The 21,472-nt window shown below is 39.4% G+C and overlaps 2 protein-coding genes across 4 annotated transcripts in view; one reads left to right on the plus strand and one right to left on the minus strand.

The window, feature by feature from the left end:
* Window positions 1–264: 264 nt before the first annotated feature.
* On the plus strand, window positions 265–9,269 carry radx (RPA1 related single stranded DNA binding protein). Its single transcript, XM_068331125.1, has 16 exons — window positions 265–367; window positions 716–1,314; window positions 2,421–2,563; window positions 2,703–2,895; window positions 3,255–3,363; window positions 3,658–3,758; window positions 3,844–3,963; window positions 4,934–5,029; window positions 5,124–5,291; window positions 6,328–6,485; window positions 6,564–6,715; window positions 6,805–6,852; window positions 6,931–7,037; window positions 7,116–7,352; window positions 7,933–8,115; window positions 8,959–9,269. Exons 2-16 carry the CDS (start codon window positions 726–728, stop codon window positions 9,126–9,128), a joined length of 2,574 nt encoding a protein of 857 aa, XP_068187226.1. The 5' UTR covers window positions 265–367; window positions 716–725; the 3' UTR covers window positions 9,129–9,269.
* A 557-nt stretch (window positions 9,270–9,826) lies between these two features.
* npas2 (neuronal PAS domain protein 2) overlaps window positions 9,827–21,472 on the minus strand; it is a 38,865-nt gene continuing 27,219 nt past the window's right edge. For 2 of the 3 annotated variants that reach the window (XM_068331596.1, XM_068331597.1), the window contains exons 10-22: window positions 21,005–21,087; window positions 20,821–20,927; window positions 20,499–20,646; window positions 20,329–20,413; window positions 20,110–20,236; window positions 18,699–18,796; window positions 18,497–18,583; window positions 17,934–18,149; window positions 17,068–17,265; window positions 16,413–16,600; window positions 16,213–16,305; window positions 15,909–16,119; window positions 9,827–14,073 (exon numbers count right to left, since the gene is read on the minus strand). In XM_068331596.1, coding sequence (XP_068187697.1) covers window positions 13,855–14,073; window positions 15,909–16,119; window positions 16,213–16,305; window positions 16,413–16,600; window positions 17,068–17,265; window positions 17,934–18,149; window positions 18,497–18,583; window positions 18,699–18,796; window positions 20,110–20,236; window positions 20,329–20,413; window positions 20,499–20,646; window positions 20,821–20,927; window positions 21,005–21,087 — 1,860 coding nt within the window. In that variant the 3' untranslated portion in view covers window positions 9,827–13,854. The remainder of the gene's footprint in view (window positions 14,074–15,908; window positions 16,120–16,212; window positions 16,306–16,412; window positions 16,601–17,067; window positions 17,266–17,933; window positions 18,150–18,496; window positions 18,584–18,698; window positions 18,797–20,109; window positions 20,237–20,328; window positions 20,414–20,498; window positions 20,647–20,820; window positions 20,928–21,004; window positions 21,088–21,472) is intronic. The other variant, XM_068331598.1, reaches the window with a different exon arrangement.

Below are 21,472 nucleotides of genomic sequence, written 5' to 3' on the forward strand. Positions count from 1 at the left end.
GAAAGTGTTCAATAACAAAAGTATACTATACCATACAACAGAGAGTGAAAAGATGTGTAAAGAAATGAGAGAGATGAGTTTAAATGCGACGAATTTTGGAGACTGAAATGAAGTAGTTCATAAATATAAATTTTCGTATTCCATTTGTCGATTAGGCTCTTGGTGTATGCCACTGATGGCGTGACGATACGTTCCAGAAGGTGGCGCTAACATATCAGTGGTGGCTGCTGCGGTTAAAAATACGGAAGAAGAAGAAGAAGAAGAGCCAATCGCAACTAACGCATCCGTCGCGTTAACGATGACAAGCCTGAGAGTAAGCAGGAGTAAGCCCAGCGCGGAATTTAAAAATAAGAATCTACATTAACTGGTTTGTATTTATGTAAACCATTACGATTATAATGTAATGTTAGACATACAATATAAGCTTAATGTGCCTTTTCTGCGTTAGCGGATAGTTTCGTAAAACAACAGTAGTGACGTAATCAAACTGCTCCCAGGTTGTTTTTTCTTCTTTCAGCCTGAAAAGTGATTTTGTTAGCGTCCTGTCCTCTCCTGATATATAATATCATGAAGTTACTATATTAAAATAAGTCAAGTAGTTTGTCTGCCTATTATACACGCGTTGAGTAATGATACTGTTAGCTAACAAGCTAACTTGAGATAGATTTACGATAACAAACCTCATATCTATATTATATTTCTATTTTAATCGTAGATTGACCAAAATGGAGGACAGCCCGTCTTGTTCTTCGGTCGGAACTGCTCTTTCCCAAGTGTCTTTCCTCCAGAAGACGCTGGAGCGGTTAGCCTCAACACAGTGTCTGAAATTACGAGCGGAGGAGGCGGCTCCAGTCGCTGTCATTGCCCTCCAGAGGTACTTATCCGAGCCAGCTGAGGGGCAGCTGATGAGCACCTACAGCTACGATGTGACGGTGACTGACGGAGTCTGGCGAGCCAAATGCTTTGTGCACCCGAGTTTAAATCACCTGGCGCACACTAATGTCCTGAGGACCGGGACGGACATCAGAATCACGCAGTGCTCCTTTGTTTACAATGAGAAGATACTGGGGCACGGTTACATTTGCATTGAAGATCTCAGATGTGGTGCAGAGAGGTCTGCTATCCTGCCCAGTTTAAGGGATATCACCTCACTGGTTGTGCTGGTCAAGCCTGGTATGGAGAGGAGTGTTGCGCTCCAAACTGATGTTCCTCTTCTGATGAGCCGTAAGCATTATCTGCCTCTGTGGAACAATGATGACCCGGAGGGAGACTTCTGGACCTCTCGGTGTCCTTCATCTGACCCTGTGCTGGACGGTGAGATACATAATTCCTCCATTACTCTGATCGGTTTCCATGGACACAGTCCTCTGACAAAGTCTTGTTGCTTATCCAAGTTGTAGGAACAACAAATGGCATGCACTTGATCAATTGGAATCAGAAATGGCTTTATAGAAAGGTCAGATTTTGTTTGGACAAAAGTCTTATCGCATACAAAAATAATGTACAATAGAAATTTTACTTTTATTTTGAATAAACCAACATACTACCATAAAATCAGAACATGGTTGACTGCAATGAGCTTGGAGGACTGCATCAATACATCTGGGCAATGACTCAATAACTTATTAATGAAGTCATCTGGAATGGCAAAGAAAGCAGTCTCATAATTCTTAGAGTTCATCAAAATTATTTGGTTTCATCTTCCACACCTCATCCTTCATCTTACTTCAGACATGCTTGTTAATGTTGTTGTCTGGTGACTGGGTTGACCATTCCTGGAAAAACTTGACCCTCTTCGCTTTCAGGAACTTTGAAATGTCGGCTGAAGTATGAGAAGGAACACCATCCCGCTCAAGGATTTGCTCATGTGATTTTACATGTTATGGGCAGCCAGGATTTGTTGATAATTCTGATTGTTGATGTTACCATCCCGTCTGCAGATCTATTCCCAAAAAGGATCTAACCCCAAACCATGATTTTTCCTCCACCGATTTTGACTGTTTTCTGGATGAATCTTGGGTCCATATGGAGTCCATCATGTCTTCCGCAGTATTTTCAGTACGGATGATTCATTAGAAAAATCAACCTTCTGCCAGTTTTCCACAGTCCATCTTTTCTCCAAGCCGTGTATTGTCTTTCATGCCTGACAATAAAAATCGATTCCGTAGAAAGATGGTTGGTACTCCTTGTTTCATATCACAACCAACTGATATTTATTTTGAACCAATAACGCCAGTAAATTCATTAATTTGTGCTTTTTTTGCTTACTACAGACATTAAATGAGTCAGGTTCTTTGTCTCTCTAATTTATTGGTTGATGAATTACTGATAAAAAAATGTTTTATGTTTATTTTTGCACAACTTCTGGTAACTAAATTGCTGATAAGCTGCGGTCTCGTTCGCAATTCTCTTTTCAACAGTGTCCAGAATTACCCTTCTTGATCATCTGGAGTCAGCCTTCAGAAGCACATCGAAACCCCTGCCTCTCCTAGTGAAGATAATACACAAATCCAGGTTACGATATTATGGGAAGGTTGATCTCAAGATTGATTACCCCTACCAGGTGAGTGTGAACTCAAGAATTACGAGCTCAGAATAAAATGTGAGTAGAACATTACTTTCATATTTCTTAGATGTTTTCTACAAATGTGTTACAAAAGAGCAGTACCTATTTAATCTCTTTTTATTTTGTCATGTTTCAGGCATATTTTGAAGTGGCTGACCAGAGTGGGATAATGTCCCTCGTGCTTTGGAATGAACTTTGTCCAGAATTCTACGGGAGACTGAACGTTGGCACAGTGTTGTACCTCCAAAACTACACCTTGAAGCAGAGCTATTCAAACCGGTCACGCCCACAAATGGACCATCACAAAATGAAGAACTTCAATTCTGTTGGTATGTATGAAATTACTGGCCACATCATTTGAATTATTTTTATTTTTTATGTCGAAAAAAGAGCTATGGCATGTAATATGTGTCCAACTACAACTTTTTTCGATCACAGGATTATATAGTTTATACAGTATAATTGAATTTAAATGCTTTTATTTCAGTAGGTCTTTGGAATTTGTTCCTAGCATTTAACCATTTATCTTTCATGCTAAAGGTTTGATATTAACATGATGGCTAAATCTATTTTGAACAATTTGTACTTTCAGCTTACTTTACTTTTGAATTATTTTAAAGGCCTTTTTAAATAAGTAACAATTTTATATTGAACTCTAATGCAATGTCTTCATGTGTGTTTTTCAAAGAAATATGCCTGAATCCACGTAACCCAGCTTCAGTCATCACTGTGGTATCACCAAGTAGTGTCCTGCCTCAGTGGAGACTGCCTGAGGTTTCCTACCAGTTCATCACCAGGTAGTGAAATATCATTTATGAATAAAATTTAACCTCTAAATGATTTCTATTATTTCAGTTGTCCTATTTTTACCTATGCCGAAGACGTTATATTTTTCTGGTATCTTTGGGGTTTTGCTTTTTGATTGGTTTTTGTTTCTCTCTATTAAGAGGACATCAAAATTATATGTAAAGCATACTATAATAAAACATACTTAATATTTTTTTCCTTTATAATTTCCTTGCTGAGACATGTATTAACTACAGTATTTCCTTTTAGTTTAAAAACTGTCATGTTATGATTTAATTTAATAGGTCAGAGTTGGAAACATTACCTCTCAATTCTGCACGTGACGTCATCGGTTTGGTAACATTTGTCGGACGTGTTGAAAGAGTCAAGAGTAAAGCAAACAAGGGTAAGTTATTCATGTGTTAATTACAAATTGTAAAATCTGTTTTTATAATGTGAAATAAAATAGTGTAACATTTTTAACATTGTAGGTCCAGAAAAATACTGGACATATCGTTGGATCCATGCAGTTGATGGAACATCTGAGCATCCTTTTATCCTAGAGGTTTTCTCCTCTTCTCAACCAGAAATCTTCAATCAAATATCCCCTAGTAAGTTCACTGTATCAGCTCCTGTCTGATGGCTGTGATCTCACACCTGTGAGCATTTTCTCTTTAAAAACTGGGGTCCAAAAATGTTGGGATGCTGTGCAAAACATAAATATTAACAGTATGCAACGAGTTGCAAATCATTGAAACCCCATGTATAATAAAAAACAGCTGAGACAGGGTCAGGTTCACCACTGTATTCTCTAATTTGTGCCAGATTATTTAACGGGTGAGAAATAGGGGCTGCAGACGCATCAGTTCAGCACCCAGAGTCTTTTACTGCTCTAACACTCATTGAATGTGAATTGGCATCGTTTTAGTGAAATAATCATGGCCTTCTGATCATTCAGTTTTAATATTGGCATTACAATTGTGTGTTGTAGCCTTGACATGTCCACTAATGCACCCCACTTACCATCACAGATGCTGGCTTTTTATCTGCACACTGATAACAAGCTGGACAATCCCTCTCCGCTTTAGCCCATCCATTTTTGAAAAGAATTTAAATTTATAACTCATCTCACTAAACGACAGTTATCCTCTTTGCATCAGTCCATCTTAATCTTGTCTCATAGGTACTGAGATTCCTTTGGATTCTCAGACTGCTTTAAATTTTTGGACTGTAGATGATGAAACTCACAAATTCTTTTTGAAAACATTTTTCTTGTACCATCTTTTGCATAGTGGTGAACCCCCTCCCCATCTTTACTTCAGAAACCCTCAGCTTCTCTGGATACTCATTTAAATCCATTGATGTATGTAACCTGTTGCCAATTTACCTCATTAATCTTGACATGATCCACTAGATCTTCTTTTAGATCTTTTAGATCAAGCCTGAAAAGTCTTGTGCTATTTTCAATTTAATTTGGGGTTTTCAGTGTTTTGCACGTCATCACATTGGTTTCAATTTAAATTTCATGAAGTCATCTTGTTTTTTGGAAACAGCGTTTCAGTTGATTTATCTCTTCCACAGTGACCTACCTGGTTTGCACTCAGATGAGGGTCTGCCAAATGGAAGGCGCATTGCCCTACCTCACAAGCAGCTGTGAGACAGAGACATTCATCACAGGTTAGCACATATACTGTATAGATATAAATATATTATTACCTACATATATTTGAATCAGTCACTGTATTTTAAAGGGAATTTATCTCCACAACAGGCTACCACAAAGGTCAACCATATGTGACAGACCACAAAGTGAGGAGCTTCATCCAATGGACCAAAACTCTAAAGGATGACATCGTCCTTCAGAAGACCACTGTCAGTGGTTATTACTGCTACCCTCATCCTCTGCAGAGATGCCCTCAGTCAATGGCAGATGCCTCAGGTGAAGCAAAAACCATATCCGCTTGATTTAAACACGGCGTGGGACAGTTTCATCTCAGAATCTCCATTTAGTTGTAAATTCAAATGAGGCATTTTTTATGTAATTTCTCAGTATTGGGCTCCATCTCAGCACTGAAGGAAACCGATAAATGTGGGTCAGCGTTCCTCCAGCAGAGTGAACACTGGATAAATCACTTGTTTTGCCAACCAGGGCCATTTTTATGTTGACCCATAGCCGCAGAGAGTTTTAGAAACAGAAAGAAAACCCTTCTCTGAAGTCACCCTTAAAAATTGTTAACATGTAAAACAGAGTACAGTATGCCTTGCATCTTAAGCTTCGCATGCTGATTTGTTACATACTACGAAGCTGTGACGTATTGTAATTGTCAGTGTTTGTGTGTTTGTCTGTCCGTCCATTCGTCCACCAAATATCATCACAACTGTTGCAGATAGAAAGACGAAATATAAAGCACATTACTCGGGCGTCAAAGGGGGTGAAAAGGAGATGATGACCTTGACCTTGAGAACTAGGTCAAGGTCAAATTTCAACTTTTGTACACTTAGGAACCGCAATAAAATAGAAAGATGAGGGGAAAGGCCAGTGTGAGTAAGATCATAGATCAAAGCATTAGCTTTGATCTATGGTCTGAGATATTTTCTATCCTGAGATATTTTTGCACATACTGTACTGTATCTCAAGAAACGAATAAGATAGAAAGACAGAACAAACGGTGTTATATTCAGGGAGGCAAGGGGATGAAAATTAGATCACAACCTTGACCTTGAATAACTAGTTCAAGGTCACATTTTCACTTTAATGCCTTTTTAGATTCATATCTCTGAAACTTGATGACAATTAGAATGCACCAGTTACATGTTGGATCATGGGTGTTTTATGAAATGACCCTGACCTATGAAAGTAGGTCAGAGTAACATTTTTAATTCAGGGGTGTCGCGGGATGTTGCAGTCTCTGACTGCCTAGTTTTAACTGTCATGGTAGAGGTATTAATTTAAAACCTCTTTGCTCCACGTTCAGCTCAAGCTCATCTGGTTGCTGCAGCTGACTTAAAGAGGGAGTTGGAGACCTTGCAGTATAGGGAACATAAAAGACTGGGCATTCAAGGACAAATCACGGCAGTATGCTACACAAAAACATTTAGGAGTGGAGAGTCTGAAGAAACAGAAGTGAATGAGGTAATAGCTAATATTTCAATACATACTCAAGAGTTGTGACCATTTACAGTCCAAAAATAGTTAACTGGTTTCCTCCAGGTGCCAGGTGTCTCTACTGATGCATGTGAACAGGCTGTACCAGAAACACAAAGCAATCCCTCAACAGCTGAACAGCCATCAGAGACTGGCTCAGCGTCTCCCTCTGCTGAGAGAATCTCTGCCAGGACACGGAAAAGGAAAGCGCTAACTGAGTATGATTTTATCTCCTGATTATCAGATAAATGGAGCACATTTTGTCAAGTTTTAAATGTCACATCTAGTCTATTCATATGTTTTTCAGAGAAACCACACAGACCTCCTTAGATTACAGCAGCGTGCCAGCAAAAAGGTACTGTAAACTCATCCAGCAGCGTCCATCTGTACCCTGCTTCTACCGCTCTGAGATCAGTAGTTTCTGCTCCTACAGGGCTGGACCTAGACTTACAGACGTACAAGAGCAGGAAGAGGAACTGGGTGACTCTGAGTCTGTAGAGGCCCTGAATGTGGAATCTCATCCACAACTCCAAAATCAAGGTGCACGACTGGAGCTACGATTTTATTGCAGTGCACCAATTTTTTTCTGACCCACTTTCTCATGTTTGTTTCCACCAGACTCTGATGTTTTATCTTGGGAAAGCAGCAGCTGGGTTAAACAGCGACAAGAATTGTCTGAACATCTGCGCCAAGGTGGACTGTATGAGGAGAGTGTCACTCGGAGATACTCTTTTGACGAAAAGGATGTCTTGGGGCAGCAGAGTAACCTTCAGGCAACACGGTGGACACCAGAACAATCTGCTGACAGCGTCCCGGCTGTGGTTTGCCCAGGATACTACCAAGTAACAATCCTGGGTAAAGGTCACCCTTGGCGAAGTCAACTTTCATCGCTCACCTTCATTCAACATCTTTACCTAGACAGCTCTAAGAGAGAGTAAACCTTTACCATGGTTAATTTCCCTGTTTCATCTTTCAGTAATAATCCCAATATAGTTTATGATAAAGTCCTTTGTCATGAAAACCTATTCCTGGCATTAGGAATCAGTATCTGAAGTTATTCAAGAAAAACAAAATTTCACCGGTGGATGTTTTATTTCTGATCTACCTCAGTGACTCTTAAAGATCTGTCACACTTGACACTAAACTGAATCAGTCCTGCTTCAGCTACAATTTGATCTTAGTTATAAGTGTGCAATATTAGTGTTTGTCACATCACAGTAATGAATTCTCCCTGACCCCTGTAGATTATCATCTGGAACATATATAGATTCAGATTCAAGTCACTGTTACTTGAGCCATGCCTTACTTCTCCAAAATAAATCCATATTAGTTTAACCAACTGGCACCAAAAAAACATGGCAGAGATAAACCTGACCTGTTTGTTGTTGTGAGGTTATTGCTGACAACAGCTTTTCTTTTTGAATATTTTTTACAGGTATAAACAAGAAGATAGCCATCGATGCTGCGTATTTTCCTGTCATGACCTCAGATGACCCCAGGGCTGTGGGACTTCCACAGGAGCCCCATGGCAACACAATGCTATCCTGTCTCTCAACAGGATTCCTCTGCCCTCTCACAGACAAGACCAACCACAGTGAAGGGACACTTCCTGAACCAGGTAAGTTTCAAGTTTATTCTTATACAGCCCAGATTCACAGAAATGTCTCAAAGGGCTTTCCAATTGGCACATGGATGATATCCCTCTGACCTTTGTGTACTACGAGTAGTACGACCCTCACATCGGATAAGGAACAACTCCCCCTAGAACCCTTTTAACGGGGAAAAAAAATGGATGTGCGAAACCTCAAAAAGACTACAAAGGAGGGACCCCTCTTCCAGGAGCGGACAGACGAGGCAATGGATATCGCATGTACAGATTAACAATGAAACAATAATAATAACAATAACAGTAGCAATATCTGACAATAATGAAGCCGTCAGAGGTCACCAATTACCAAGGATCAACCACTCTGAGGACAGACCAAATAAATGCCTAAGTCATTGTTCTTACACAGAATACAATGTATGATTACCCCTGCCAAAACCCAAACCATAGCTGAAGCAAATGAAATGGAACCAGACTCCCCTAGTAGATGGTGATGCAGATCCATCGTGTAGCTTTTGATACCACCAGCCAAGAAAGCGGACAGAGGTCACCGATAGCCGAAGGTGCACCACACAAAGGCCTGAGAGAGAGAACAGGAGAGGGAGAGAGAAATCGAGAGAGCGAGAGCTGTGCTAGAGGGACCAAAATGGCAGAGGATTAACGAGAGGCAAGGGCCTAAAAAAGAACAGAAATCGTATGGCTTGTCGGCAAGACAAGGCTGAACCTAAACATTGAGACTTCCACACCATGTCTGTAGAAAATAGTCATTACATAACATGAACTGTTACATTTTGAGTGTCGTATTTGGGGTGGATGTGAGAGGTGATGCTGTAGTGAGGAATGTTTGTCTTGCAGATGAGATTATAGCAACTGCCAGCGAACTGGAGGACACTCATGTCGTGTGCATCTTGGACCTTTGTCATCTGGGTGGAGATAAGGTGGAGGTCTTGATCAGCAAAGTGTACAGAGTGACGGAACTCTGTCTAGACAAAGAGCTTCAGAAAGACACGTGCTCTTTTCTGTGAAGGTAGCTTGTAAATTATGTAATCAAGTTAAAGCAAGATGTTCCATCCACTTGTTTTAGAGCAAATCTATTTGTGATACTTCTAAATGCTTGTTTATATTGTTAAAAACCTCTTTTGTAGCAATAAATATTTCATGATTGATTAAAATACATGATAATGCGTGTTTTTATTACAATAGCAAATCACCAGTGTATTCACTGCTGTTGACAGATGTTTCCGAGACTGCACTCCTTCACCAGGACACTAGACCAAAGTTGAGAAACAAGTAATAGAAGGTGTGACAGTGAAATTTGCTGTTTACCATCAAAGAGATGAGTTTCTAATCAATGAAGTATCAAAACTATTTTATATAAATTCAAATGATTCTCTTCCATGTCTGGATGCCAGATGTGTCTTCGGCTGCATTCAGACTGCAGGAAAATCGGATTCCAATCAAGATTCCCTTTCATATCTGATTTTTAGGGCTGACTGTCTACTCTGTTTCTGGCAAGTGTCCAAATGCTCTGTTCAGAATCAGCCAAATTATTGGCCAATGCCGTAGCAACGACGCTCTTGCATCGCATAGAGCAACGAAACCACAGGCAGTTGGGAAAGAATTTTGTACATGCATCATATCATAATTTAAATAAACAGTTTGCTCAGAATAACAATACATATGTTTAAAAATATTTATTTTCATATATTTCACAATATCCAGGTTGATTTATAAATAATTCAGTATAACATAATATCAAGATATTTTAGAGTGTAAACTTAAATTTCTTTTTAATTTCTTTTAAAACAATATTACCGATAAAGCTTATTTTGATGGTAAAATACAGAAAAAAAAAACAAGCCATACAAGTGACTGTGCAACACCAACTTAAACTCAAAAAAGCCTCACCTCCTATAATAAGACACTTCATTATCTGTTACAAAATTACTTTAATTTTAAAATCATGTGACATACATATGTAATCTATTAGACATAAAATAAACAACTATATCTAAACTTTTATTACATTGTATCATACAATATATTCAATGTTTGTTGCTGCACTGAAACTGCAGAAATGGCTGTGAACTAGGTTTGTTTTGTTCATGTCCTTGCGACACACACAGAAAGCAATGATCTGGTGACACACAACCACATTTAAAGTGTCATTAAACATTTGTTTACAAATCAGAAAAGTACGACTTAAATGACAGCATTCAAAACACATGAAAAAGCTCATGAAGACAAGCATTCCAGAAGATGATGAAAAAAATGCTGCGGCAAGGAGAGCAAATACAAAGAAAACAGTACCAACTGAGCAAAAGGGATTATTTACAATGACATCTGTGAAACAACACACACGAAAAAACCTCACACAATGAGGTGATTTGTCCAAAGCAAAATTCATTTAATCTGGAACACATTGCACAAACCGTCTCAACGTGATTCCCTCAGCTGAGTTAAATAATTTCCCTCAACCATTTGAACAAGGCAAGTAGAAAAATGTGGATTTGAAATCTTCTCTGAGTGATGTGAAGTGGACAATAATCCGCAGGTAAAATCTTGATTGAGATTTGATTTATTGAAAGGCTGAGATTCTACAAAATACGGAGTTTCTAAAAACGGCATTTTTTTACCAGTTGAAATAAGACAGAAATAAAAAATATAATCATCTATGGCACCTTGGGAGTTGATGGCTGAACCTCTAAGAGCAGTCAGTTTTCTGCTCCTATACCAAATGTGGATGCATTAAAACACACAAAGGGAGGCTGAGACTTTGTTCATCCAATAACAAATGTATATTTTGATGATGATGATGATATACAATTGCACTTTAAAAATGCTGAAAGCTGTTACACTGGTTAAAATGAAAATTGGTATGTTCAGTCATTTTTGGCTGAATTGTCTTAAAATCTCAGCTGTTGTGTCACAATCAGTGACTGGGGTAAAACGAACATCCAGAATGACATTACCAAAAATCCTGTGTTAATGACTTCATTGGACATCTCATTTACCTTAGAAAAAAAAAAAAAAAGATACTGCTGATACCAACGGCTGAAGGAATGTAAGGACATTTTCATTAAAAAAATACTTCCAAATATAATTTACATAGTACAATGGCTTATTATACACCTCTATATACATCATACATCTGTTTTGAAACATTTAAAACAGTATAAATTAACATTCTTTTTTTTCCAAATTGACATTGCACATAGGAATCTGTAAAGCGGCACTGGATGTCTGTCTTTAAAGTGTTCTGTCAGTTCGGTCTCGTCTTCCACCATGAACAGCACCAGTCTCCAAAGAGACTACGACTACAGCTGATTTGAGTGCGTACAGCTGAGGTGGTCCGGTCCCGAATGACATGTTTAACTCCTCCATCTTTTCTGTGTTTTTGTTTTTGTTGTATTTTTTTGTGTTTTTTTCCCCAAAGGAAATGTAGCTTAACTTCCACAATGAGAATTTCAGGCATGACGTTTTTCCTGCGGACTAATTTAGGAATAGAAGAACAACCTAAGAAGAGATTTGTCCTTTTTAAAATGATTAGGTCATTTCTCGGCCCAGGCAGCTTTTGTACAGTAAAGCGGCTGTAAAAACGGTGTATCTGATTGTCGTTTAGGCGAGAGAAATCCATGCATGGGATTGGATATCTGTACACGGAACTACTGGTACACTATGTTTAAAGAACATAGTACATGCAGCACGAGGATATGAGTCTTATCAACCGCTTATTTTTATTTCAATATGCTGTTAGAGGCAGAAGCGGCTGTCGCAAGACCTCACCAGACTAGCGTGAAATATTATTTCTCCAAATATATGACAGGCATTAAAAATTACTGTTCAAAAATCATGTAAAAGTTCTAAAAGTTCTCAACTGTAACATTTTGAAAGACGGAGTGGACTGACTCCACGAAGAAGAAACGCTCAGTATGTGTAATAAACCAAAGTTTGATATTTAAACTAATGTTTATTAAACTCTTTAATATAATCAATATAATATAATTCTTTAATCATAATTTAGATACTGTATTGATATACTTTAGCTCCGTGGTGCACTGGCGTCATGCCTAGAGTGTCCCCTGCCTCACAACCCCAGTCTGTTGGGATAGGCTCCAGCACTCTGCGACCCATACAGCGGAGAAAGTGGATGTAGAATATGAATAAATGAATGGATATACTTTTACCGTATTAAATAATCTTATTAGCGTTTTTTAGTTTCTTTTGTCAGATCACACTTTTAGGAGGAAGAATTTTATAACTTGCTTGCTAATTAATTAATTTGTGCATAATAAGAGTTTCTATTAGTGACCAATCACTTAAATGAATAGATGACCAGACAAAAGTAAACAGGATAATACTGTTCACAAATATCTAGAATCTCCCCCAAATCATTTGTCATTGTTTTGAAGATATTCAAATCACTAAATCCGCTGCTCTGTGACAACAGCTTGAATTAAACTCATTATGGGGCTGGACATCATTGGACAATGCCTAAATAACCACTTTGTGTCAAACCAATGTATAAAACCTGTTGCTTGATCCCATTTATTCTTTGAGTTTAAACGTACATGAAATAAATGAATCTGAAATGATTTCATCTGGGTTTCAGTGGGTGTCTAAATTTCATTCTGAACTATCATCACAAAGTGTTCAGGAAGTTTGTAATGATGATTTAAGGTTGCAAAAAGCAACCAATATATATTTGTAATAGCCATTACAAATCTAGACGTACTTTGTTCAATCTGTCGTAGAAAACAGCGAGTTATGACCTATGAAAATATAACTTTGTATTCCAAACAGACCTGAGTTGGATTTTTAAAGCCATAATCAGACAAAACCATCAAACCACACCACAGGCCTACCATGGTTAAAGGCACAAAATATTCTCTGTCTAACTTCACCAAAGGTCTCCTGCTACAGAGCTCAACCGAAGAACCAAGAATCAGGAGTTCAGAGCTTTGTGACATTCTCATTCTTCAGTCCCAGATTGAGGCTTTAAAAATCTCTATCAAGCTTTCAAACAAGCTGAGTATACCTTCATCTCTCCAGCTTCCTCGTACAGCTTGTTTCATATGGATTCTTATCAAAGCTGACTTAAAGATATGACAGTCACCTCACCACTACATTTCAAAAAAAAGTTCTCCTCTTCTATAAATAAGTGTTGGGGATAAAATGGGAGTGATGTCTGATGTTTGCTAACTGAAACACACTTTGATGAAGACTACCCATGTACACAGATCCCTTTATCGATGAGGCATTTTCACTGGAGCTGAGAATATGACTGTGATGATGATGTGGAGGGGTGTCAGTCTGAAGGATTGAAAACTAATGTCACTGTTAAGCCATTCTTTAAGAGAAAACTAGGACATGAACTCATGAAAGGAAATACATATTGCAATACGTATTTTTGGGTAAAGGAGTCGTGCCAAAGTGCTAAAAGACGGAACAAACCTTTCTATTGCGTGAAAAACGCTGTAACATGAGAGTGGCGTCTTCTTGAGAGACTTGATGCATCTTTTTTCGAAAGTATGACCGGTTCACAAGTGAGTGTAATGTAAGAAGTGACGACGATCCTCTGATCCTGGCGGGTGACGTCCAGACAGTGCAGAAAAGTAAGGTCACTAGGAAAAACTTTATTCCTGCTGCAGAATTCGACTTCCAAGTTTTACTTCCAAATGCCGCAACATGTTGCTGCCTTCATGGCAACTTTCACAGATGGAATTCTGGGCTCTCTTGAGTCAACAAGCGCTACCGAGTCAACATATTTCTAAAGTCTGAGACGCTGCCAGTCTGGTTCTGGGAATGTTGGTATTGCCTTTGTTGCTGCTGCACCTGCTGTTGCTGCGCTTGTGGCACTTGCTGTGTTTGCGGCTGCCGCTGGATGTATCCCACGGCGTTTTGCTGCGGGACATTAGCTGTGTGTAAGAATGCTGGAGTAGATCCGTTGTGTACAAGTCCTTGGGTCATCTGTGGGAACAGGAGAGAATATGAATGTATGCTAACCAGCTGACACAACCCCCAAACTCCGCGCTGTTGGCTTCAGCGTAAACCGACTTCTTTGTTTCTTTGCAACGGCTCATTTAACCCCGTTTTTCAGAGTCACCCCTTTCCATCTCCAGTTATTTCTGTGGTGACTGTGTAGTGCATAGCTCTTAAATATTACGACAGCATGTCTTAAAATTACTAACAGGTATCACATTTTCATGTGATTCTGTCTCATAATAAAGGGTTCATGGAAATTGCTTTAGTTGTTGGTTAAAGCAAACTTGATGAAAATGTATTGACTTCTTTATATTTATATTCTCTTAATATTCACTGCAAAAAAAACTTTTAAAGCTAGTCTATATTAATTAGGCATTTGTCATTATTTTAATGTGGATGATATGCTGTGTAAAATATTTGCACAGCATATCATATCAGCATATCATATCAGTATTTAATTTAGTTTTCATGCAGCTTTGTTTGCTAACATACAGCTGAGCATGATGTTCTCCTTCTGTTGAGAATCTCTGATGGAGAAAATCACCATGAAGAGATAAAGGCCAGAACTTTTTATGGATGCTTCAAAATTTAAGAGCTTTTTTTGGCTCTGTGTTCTTGGCATCCTTATTTTTCTGTCACAGTCATTTCACCATATAATATTTTTTTAATATCAAGAAGTTAGTTGTTTTAAAGATGTTATTCTGTTCTTAGATTGTGTCAATGGCTGTAAAAAAAAAAAAAAAGGATGCATGTGTGCTAAAATGGGTTTAAACATAACAGGAGGGTTGTAAATATATGCCCTGACACAGTATGGTAATAAAAATGAAAATTAATTCAGTTATTTCTAATGAAAAGCAAAGAATTCAGATGTTAACATACAGCATTCCAGCAACACTCAAAGAGCTGCTAAATAGGGATTTGTACAGGACACTGAAGCCAAAGGCATCACCATTGTGAACTGTTTAATAGTCACAAAGCTAAACACGCATCTAGGGAGTGTGTCACAGCTGCAATGAATGAGGTGACACAAAGAGACTATGGCTGATATTCAAGACTAATTATCTGGCATTACGCCACAGTAGAAAGATTAGCCATGCATAACCAGAGCACTGAGGCAGCAGAGGCTGGATCAGGGCACCAGAAAGAAAAGATTTTAAAAAATAGAATAAAAAAAAGAAAAACACCTGACACCCAGTAACGCTGCCTTATGTCTGTATGAGTGTTACAAAACTACGGGTGTTCATGTCAGAGAACATCTGTGATTCCACAGTGTAATAAACTGATGCAACATTCTCTGTGGCATCTCAAGGGATTTAGGTAAGCTGCTTATGAACTGTGTTCTTTCCCACAGGCGCTATCTGATCTGTTGACTTGTGTTGTCCCTCCTGGACAGCGATGATAAATAAATCAGGTATAACACAATTTTATTTGCTGGCCTAATGAATTACAGGCCACATGGTGGTTTTTTGACAAATAATGGGTGATAGAGGGATTGAAAATAAGACCATCTCTTAGTTACCAGCCTCTGACAATTACACACTAGCTTGTTGCTGTGGTAACGGGGGGATTCGGATGGAGCGCAAAGTCTAAAATTATCATAAATTATTAAATATACAGAATTGGTAATTATGATGAGCAGCATTGCCAAGGGTAATCTCTAATGGTGTAGGGGGTTGAAAAACAGAATAGTTAATTTAGTATTGTGGAGCAGGTCTGTGTATGCAAACAAAAGTGATTCAAAACTAGTGCAAGTCCAGCATTGAGGAAGATATCTCAACTTTCATACTGCTGCGCCGCAACAAAGCGGATGAGCTCCGTACCTGAAAGAACTGCTGAGGCTGCTGGAGCTGCAAGGAGTGCTGAGAAGCCTGAGGCTGAGCGCTGTAGGTTGACTGGGACTGGTTTGTGATGAAAGTGTTGTGTGGGATCATTATGGGGGATGGGAAGACTTGGGAGGGCACGAGAACAGCGTTGCAGTTGACCTGTTGCATGGAGAACGAAGGGGAGATGATCTGTTGCTCCAGCGTGTATCTGTGTGGAGGACACAATACAAATAACATCCATCAAGTAAACATGACTAACAAGCTGTTGTGTGTGTTTGTAGTGTAAATACACAGTTCTCACATGGTTTGGGAGATGCCCATATTGCACTGGGAAGGCTGCGAGGTGACGCTGGTAGTAGGAACCAGCGTCTGCATTGGCTGGTTGAGGAGCATTCTGCAGGAAATAAAATCTATTACTGGAAGAACTTCAGCTGTGCTGTAAAAAAAACAAAAAAAGCAAAACTGCAAAGCACGTTGGTGACGGAGTGCTCAGGCTCTCACCGTAGATGTCCATCTTGGCTGAATTCGCCTTCAGGGTGTCTGTGGTTGGTGTCCGGCAGAGACCTGGTGTTGGTCTGGGAGAACATCATGGGGTTACTGTAGAACGGCATCGTCAGACTGGTGTTGGTCTGCACAGGTACGCTCACTGCCGACTGAGACTGGCCACGCCTCGCAATCCTCTGCTGGACCTACGGTTAAACACAGCATATAAGCAAGAATAAAAAACAGCAAATAAATCATGTCTGGGTGAAAGTAAATAGCAGCAACCACATGGTGATCCATTCAAATCAAACCCTGCATCTGTAGGTCTCCACCGCTGACGCTGATGATGAAGGATATTTCTCTGATCAATACAAAACAATTTTAAGGATATTATGGCCTCTGCACGTGCTGTCATTGCCCTGGCATCTTGTGAAACTAGACTGACCACCAAACCACCAGCCTTGTGCTGTTACACTTCTATCTGTCAGTAAACGAATGAATTAACCTCTGAATCCTTAGCCTGTCTCCTGGTGTGTGCTGTGCCAGGAAGTAGGTTACGAGTCGTCAGCTGCTAAAGACTGACGGTGTTTCAATTCAATACGGTCCTTCTAAGAATGAAGGAGAGCTTTAGCCATGTTTCACATTGTGAATTTTCACTAGTACAGCTCTGTACCTGTGATGAGGGCGAGTTGCTCTCTCTCAGGAGTGACTGAGGAGATGAACTGTGGGCCCCACAGGACGGCGCTTTATTGTGACCTGAGTGCTGCCTGATCACCCCTGACTGGCTCTGCTGAGCTGGCCTGCCCGAGCCCTGCTGCTGTTGCTGTTGGACCTGGCCAAAGTCATTGTGGATAGGCTGCTGTAACAATATCTTAAGCACAAATACACAGAAAATATTAATTCATCCTACAGCCCTGGTGGAACCATACACACTTCAGAGAGACATTTGACACGTGTAAAAACACTAAAACACTCCCAACATCTGCTTTCTGTGTATGTGATGAAGTCATGTTACTTCTAACTGAACTAATTTGTGCTGGCCTCTTGGTGGGGCCATCCCACCATTACTGTGAGGAGTAAGTAAGTACAGTCAATATAAAGGTTTTTAAAAAATGGTGGAGACAAAAATCATCTGTCTCACATTTGATCCACTACCCCAGCCTTGGCCTGCATTTCCTGTGTCTGTACAGTGGGTACCAAACCCTCAGCAGGAAGCAGGGCTGCAGGTGAAACACTGAGCTACGTTCCGAGCTACGTTTGGTCAGGAAGCATTAGGTTAGAATGGAGGGAACAATTGTGTGATGTGTTTTAAACCTGCAAGCTACAAATGCCACTCGTGCTGCCTTAACCAGCTAATATGTAAATTCTATTCATTTATGTCGAAATGAACTATATACTGTGTTGGTATGATACAAAAAACAAAATTTCCCCTCGTATGCCTATATATTGTAATAGATCATACCTCAGCACACTGGTTTCAATTTCATGTCAGCCTTAGACTTGTTATTTTTTTTCTCCATCATCATGAGGGAGTGTTACCTGGAGATCCGCAAGGTGAAGCTTCTCCTTAATGTCATGCAGCTCCTGCTGCTGCGTCTTAATGTCGGCTTGCAGAATGCGCGTCCTCTCCTCAAGCTGCTCCTTCAGTTGGTTCATTACACAGAGCTGAGGCTGCTGCACCTGATACATGGACGTCTGCTGTTGCTGTTGCTGCTGCTGCTGCTGCTGCTGCTGCTGCTGCTGCTTTTGCTGTTGCTGTAAACATATTTTGCACAAAGTGATTGTTGAATGATATAAAACTTTTTTGATTGTTGAATCATAAAAGACTTTTTCCTATGATCGAGAAAGCAAAATGAGCTGCTCACTTTTTCTGTGAAATTGGTTAGAAAGCAATATGGATGAGTGGTTCCGCATTTCAGATATAATCTTGACTTTTTTTTTTTTTTTCGGTATCTTTCACACTTTTCTATAACTCGGCCATGAAGGCTCAAGTGACAGATGACATAAAAACACACAGAACAACAAAAGACGTAATTATAGGATATTGTACACACTCAGATAAGAGGATGGAAACACCCAGGAGAAGTAATCTAAACACTAACCATGGCGGAGTGCTTGCTGCAGGTGGGAGAAAGGGGGAAGCTCATTTGCGGAACGAGGTCAAAGGAATTTTGTCTTTGAGGCAAATTCTACAGCAGAAAATGAATTTCAAAATTTTATGTTTCAGCTTTGTGCATTTGTTTCCAATGGGCATATTATTTTAAAAGGCAGACACAAACACAAATCAACATGGTGTAAACTGACCTTTGAACTACTAGGATGGAGTCTGGCAGATGTCTTCTCTGTCCCGATGGAAGCAGACTGCCATGATGGTGTGCAGGCCTCTGTGTAGGAGTTAGCTGCTGCAGGAGAGACAGGCAGAGAGGCAGCAGGTTCAGGCGCATCACAATTACACAAGAAAACACATGGATATTTGTTTTGTTCACATTAATTATTTTTCTTAATTCAAAGGTGAGGAAGTAAAGGACAAAAATGTCTCAAGAAAATATATATATCAACAATATCACGATTATACCTAACAGTATTTTTTTCTCATATCAAAAATTAGCAAAACCTGATAACCAGTTTCCGAAAAATGTTTATGGATCAATAAAAAAGTCAATGCACAAAGTAGCACTGAGATGTTTGGCTCTGTTGAAGCATGTGTGTGCAATTCTCACAATGTCATACCACATCAATGACGGATCATACAGTCCGTAATGTATCCATGTATAAATAATCAAAAACAATGCATTAAAACCAGAGAAGTCATATTTTTGTCTTTTTTGTAGAATCTACAATACGCACACTGCAATAATGTAAACTTTTTGCCTCAAGCTGTCAGCATTATCTGAAGATATCTTGAACACTGAGTCAATTTATCAGATTTTACACAGGCACCAGAATCACTGTACCAACAAATCACCATTCCCTAAGGCCTGTGAAGACATCCTTCTACCGTAAAACAGGTTCCTTTGAGTCCCCCTCACTTAAATCAAACAGATCTCTCCTATTCTTTCAGGATGAAAAATATAACATCAGATAACCAACCAGCATGTTGTTCCTGAACAGACACAAATGGAAGTTAAGTTCAGTTCTCTGGATGGTGAGGAGGAGAGAAGCTGAACTGTGGTGAGACCAGCGATGTTGTTTGGTCTAGACCAGTGGTTCTTAACCTTGTTGGAGGTACCGAACCCTGCTAGTTTCATAGGCTCACTCACTGAACACTTCTTTAGGAAAAAAGAATCTTTTTTTCCCCTCAAATATAAGACGTAAGTACAGTATTTCCGGCACTATAAGGCGCACTGGATTATAAGGCGCACCTTCAATGAATGGCCGAAAAGCCGAAAGGAAAAGAAGAAGAAGATATAATATAATCTCCCCACCTAATATTTGAATAAGCTCACTTGAAAACCTCACTGTCACAGGAGAAGAAGAAGAAGTCTGCTCTATTTATTATGAATTTTTTTTAAAAGAGGATGAATTCATCTCCATTAAATTTGTCCAAATAAACTGGGTGATAAAGCTGCAGTGAACAACATACAGAGAGTCACTTTGTTTAATTTACCATTGACAAAGAAAAGCCCATTTCCTTTGCTCAATCTGAACAACACAACAGCAGTCATTGACCTGCCATTGGGTGAGGTAACACTTGAGAAAAGACAGGATGACTCACATGCAGAGTCAGACAGGGCCGTGCGAGAGGACTTCCGAGAGCTGTGGGACGAGACCGAATGTGCGCCGCTGTTTCTGTCCCGTGGGGGGTCCAGTGTGGAGCAGATGTCCAAGTACAGCTCCTGAGCCTGGGACAACACCAAGAGTCATGTCTGAAGCTGACAAACAGACCTTCCAAACATCAAACAAAGAACGCAGATGGGCATTTAACTCCTTTTACCTTTACTGAAGAGGGAGCAATCTCAGGTGGAGACAGCTCTTCAAAGCCGAATGCTCTCCTCCTTTCAGCTCGCACTTCAGCATAACTGGCAACAACACATATAACTAAGTTAACCCTGATCAAATGAAGAGAATAAAATAAAACACACACATTTAAACAATAAGACTTACCTGACAACAGTGTGTGTGCAGACAATGAATTCAGGTTTGGAGTTCCACTGGTGATAAGTGATGTAGTAGTGAGTCTGCAACCAAATCCACTGCTGACCTTTGGTCAGGAAGCGATAGTAGCAGGATTTACCCTTTCCGAATTGCATTACTAGACGGAGAAATAAGAACATCAGTGTTAAGTTCAGGTTTCAAATGTTAAGACTTTTTCCAGAAACTTCAACAGATGAGAGGATTAAATAGAACAATGTGTGTCTTTTATTTTTTATTCTATTTTACAGCAACACATTCCTGGATGTGAAACAGAAATGGAAGAGACACTTACATTGTTTATGACACTGAGCTATCAGCTCCAAGTCATCCACATGGTAATAATCATAACCAGAAGTTCCAAGAACCTCAAAGGGTAAGTAGCCAATGATCGGTGAAGCTCTGAAACAAAATGATCATTATTAACATGCAGCAAAAACTGACTTGTTATCTTCACATCTGATGAGAAGATCTTTTACCTGTGATCTAAAAATAGGAACTTCCATTCAAGGCTGTGTCTGGAGGTGAATTCATCACATGGATCATCCACATTACACAAATCCTAAACATAAAGATTAAAAACAGAGACAGGGAAATAATGAGGAAGGCAATACCATGAAAAAAAAAAAAAAAAAGATCTCAGGTCTAATTGCTTTCACATCAAACATCCAGCGGTTAGCGCATAACCATTTTGTTTGCGAAAATATCATCTGGTAATGAGATTCATTCACGTAACAGCCAGATGTTAATATTTCTTGAGTGCTGTACAAGAGCTTTATGTGTAAACATTCAAATGTGGTGTGAAGAGTATGTCGTGACTAATAAAACTGTTAAAAATGTTGAGTATAAAAGTTCAAAAACTGCAAATGAAAACATATTTGCACAGGAATACAAATTTGTTTCATGTCTGAGTACAAAAATTATTCCATGCCAAATGGTCTAGCCTA

This window comes from Antennarius striatus, chromosome 13 (assembly GCF_040054535.1).
Source record: "Antennarius striatus isolate MH-2024 chromosome 13, ASM4005453v1, whole genome shotgun sequence".
In the NCBI taxonomy this organism is placed as follows: Eukaryota; Metazoa; Chordata; class Actinopteri; order Lophiiformes; family Antennariidae; genus Antennarius; species Antennarius striatus.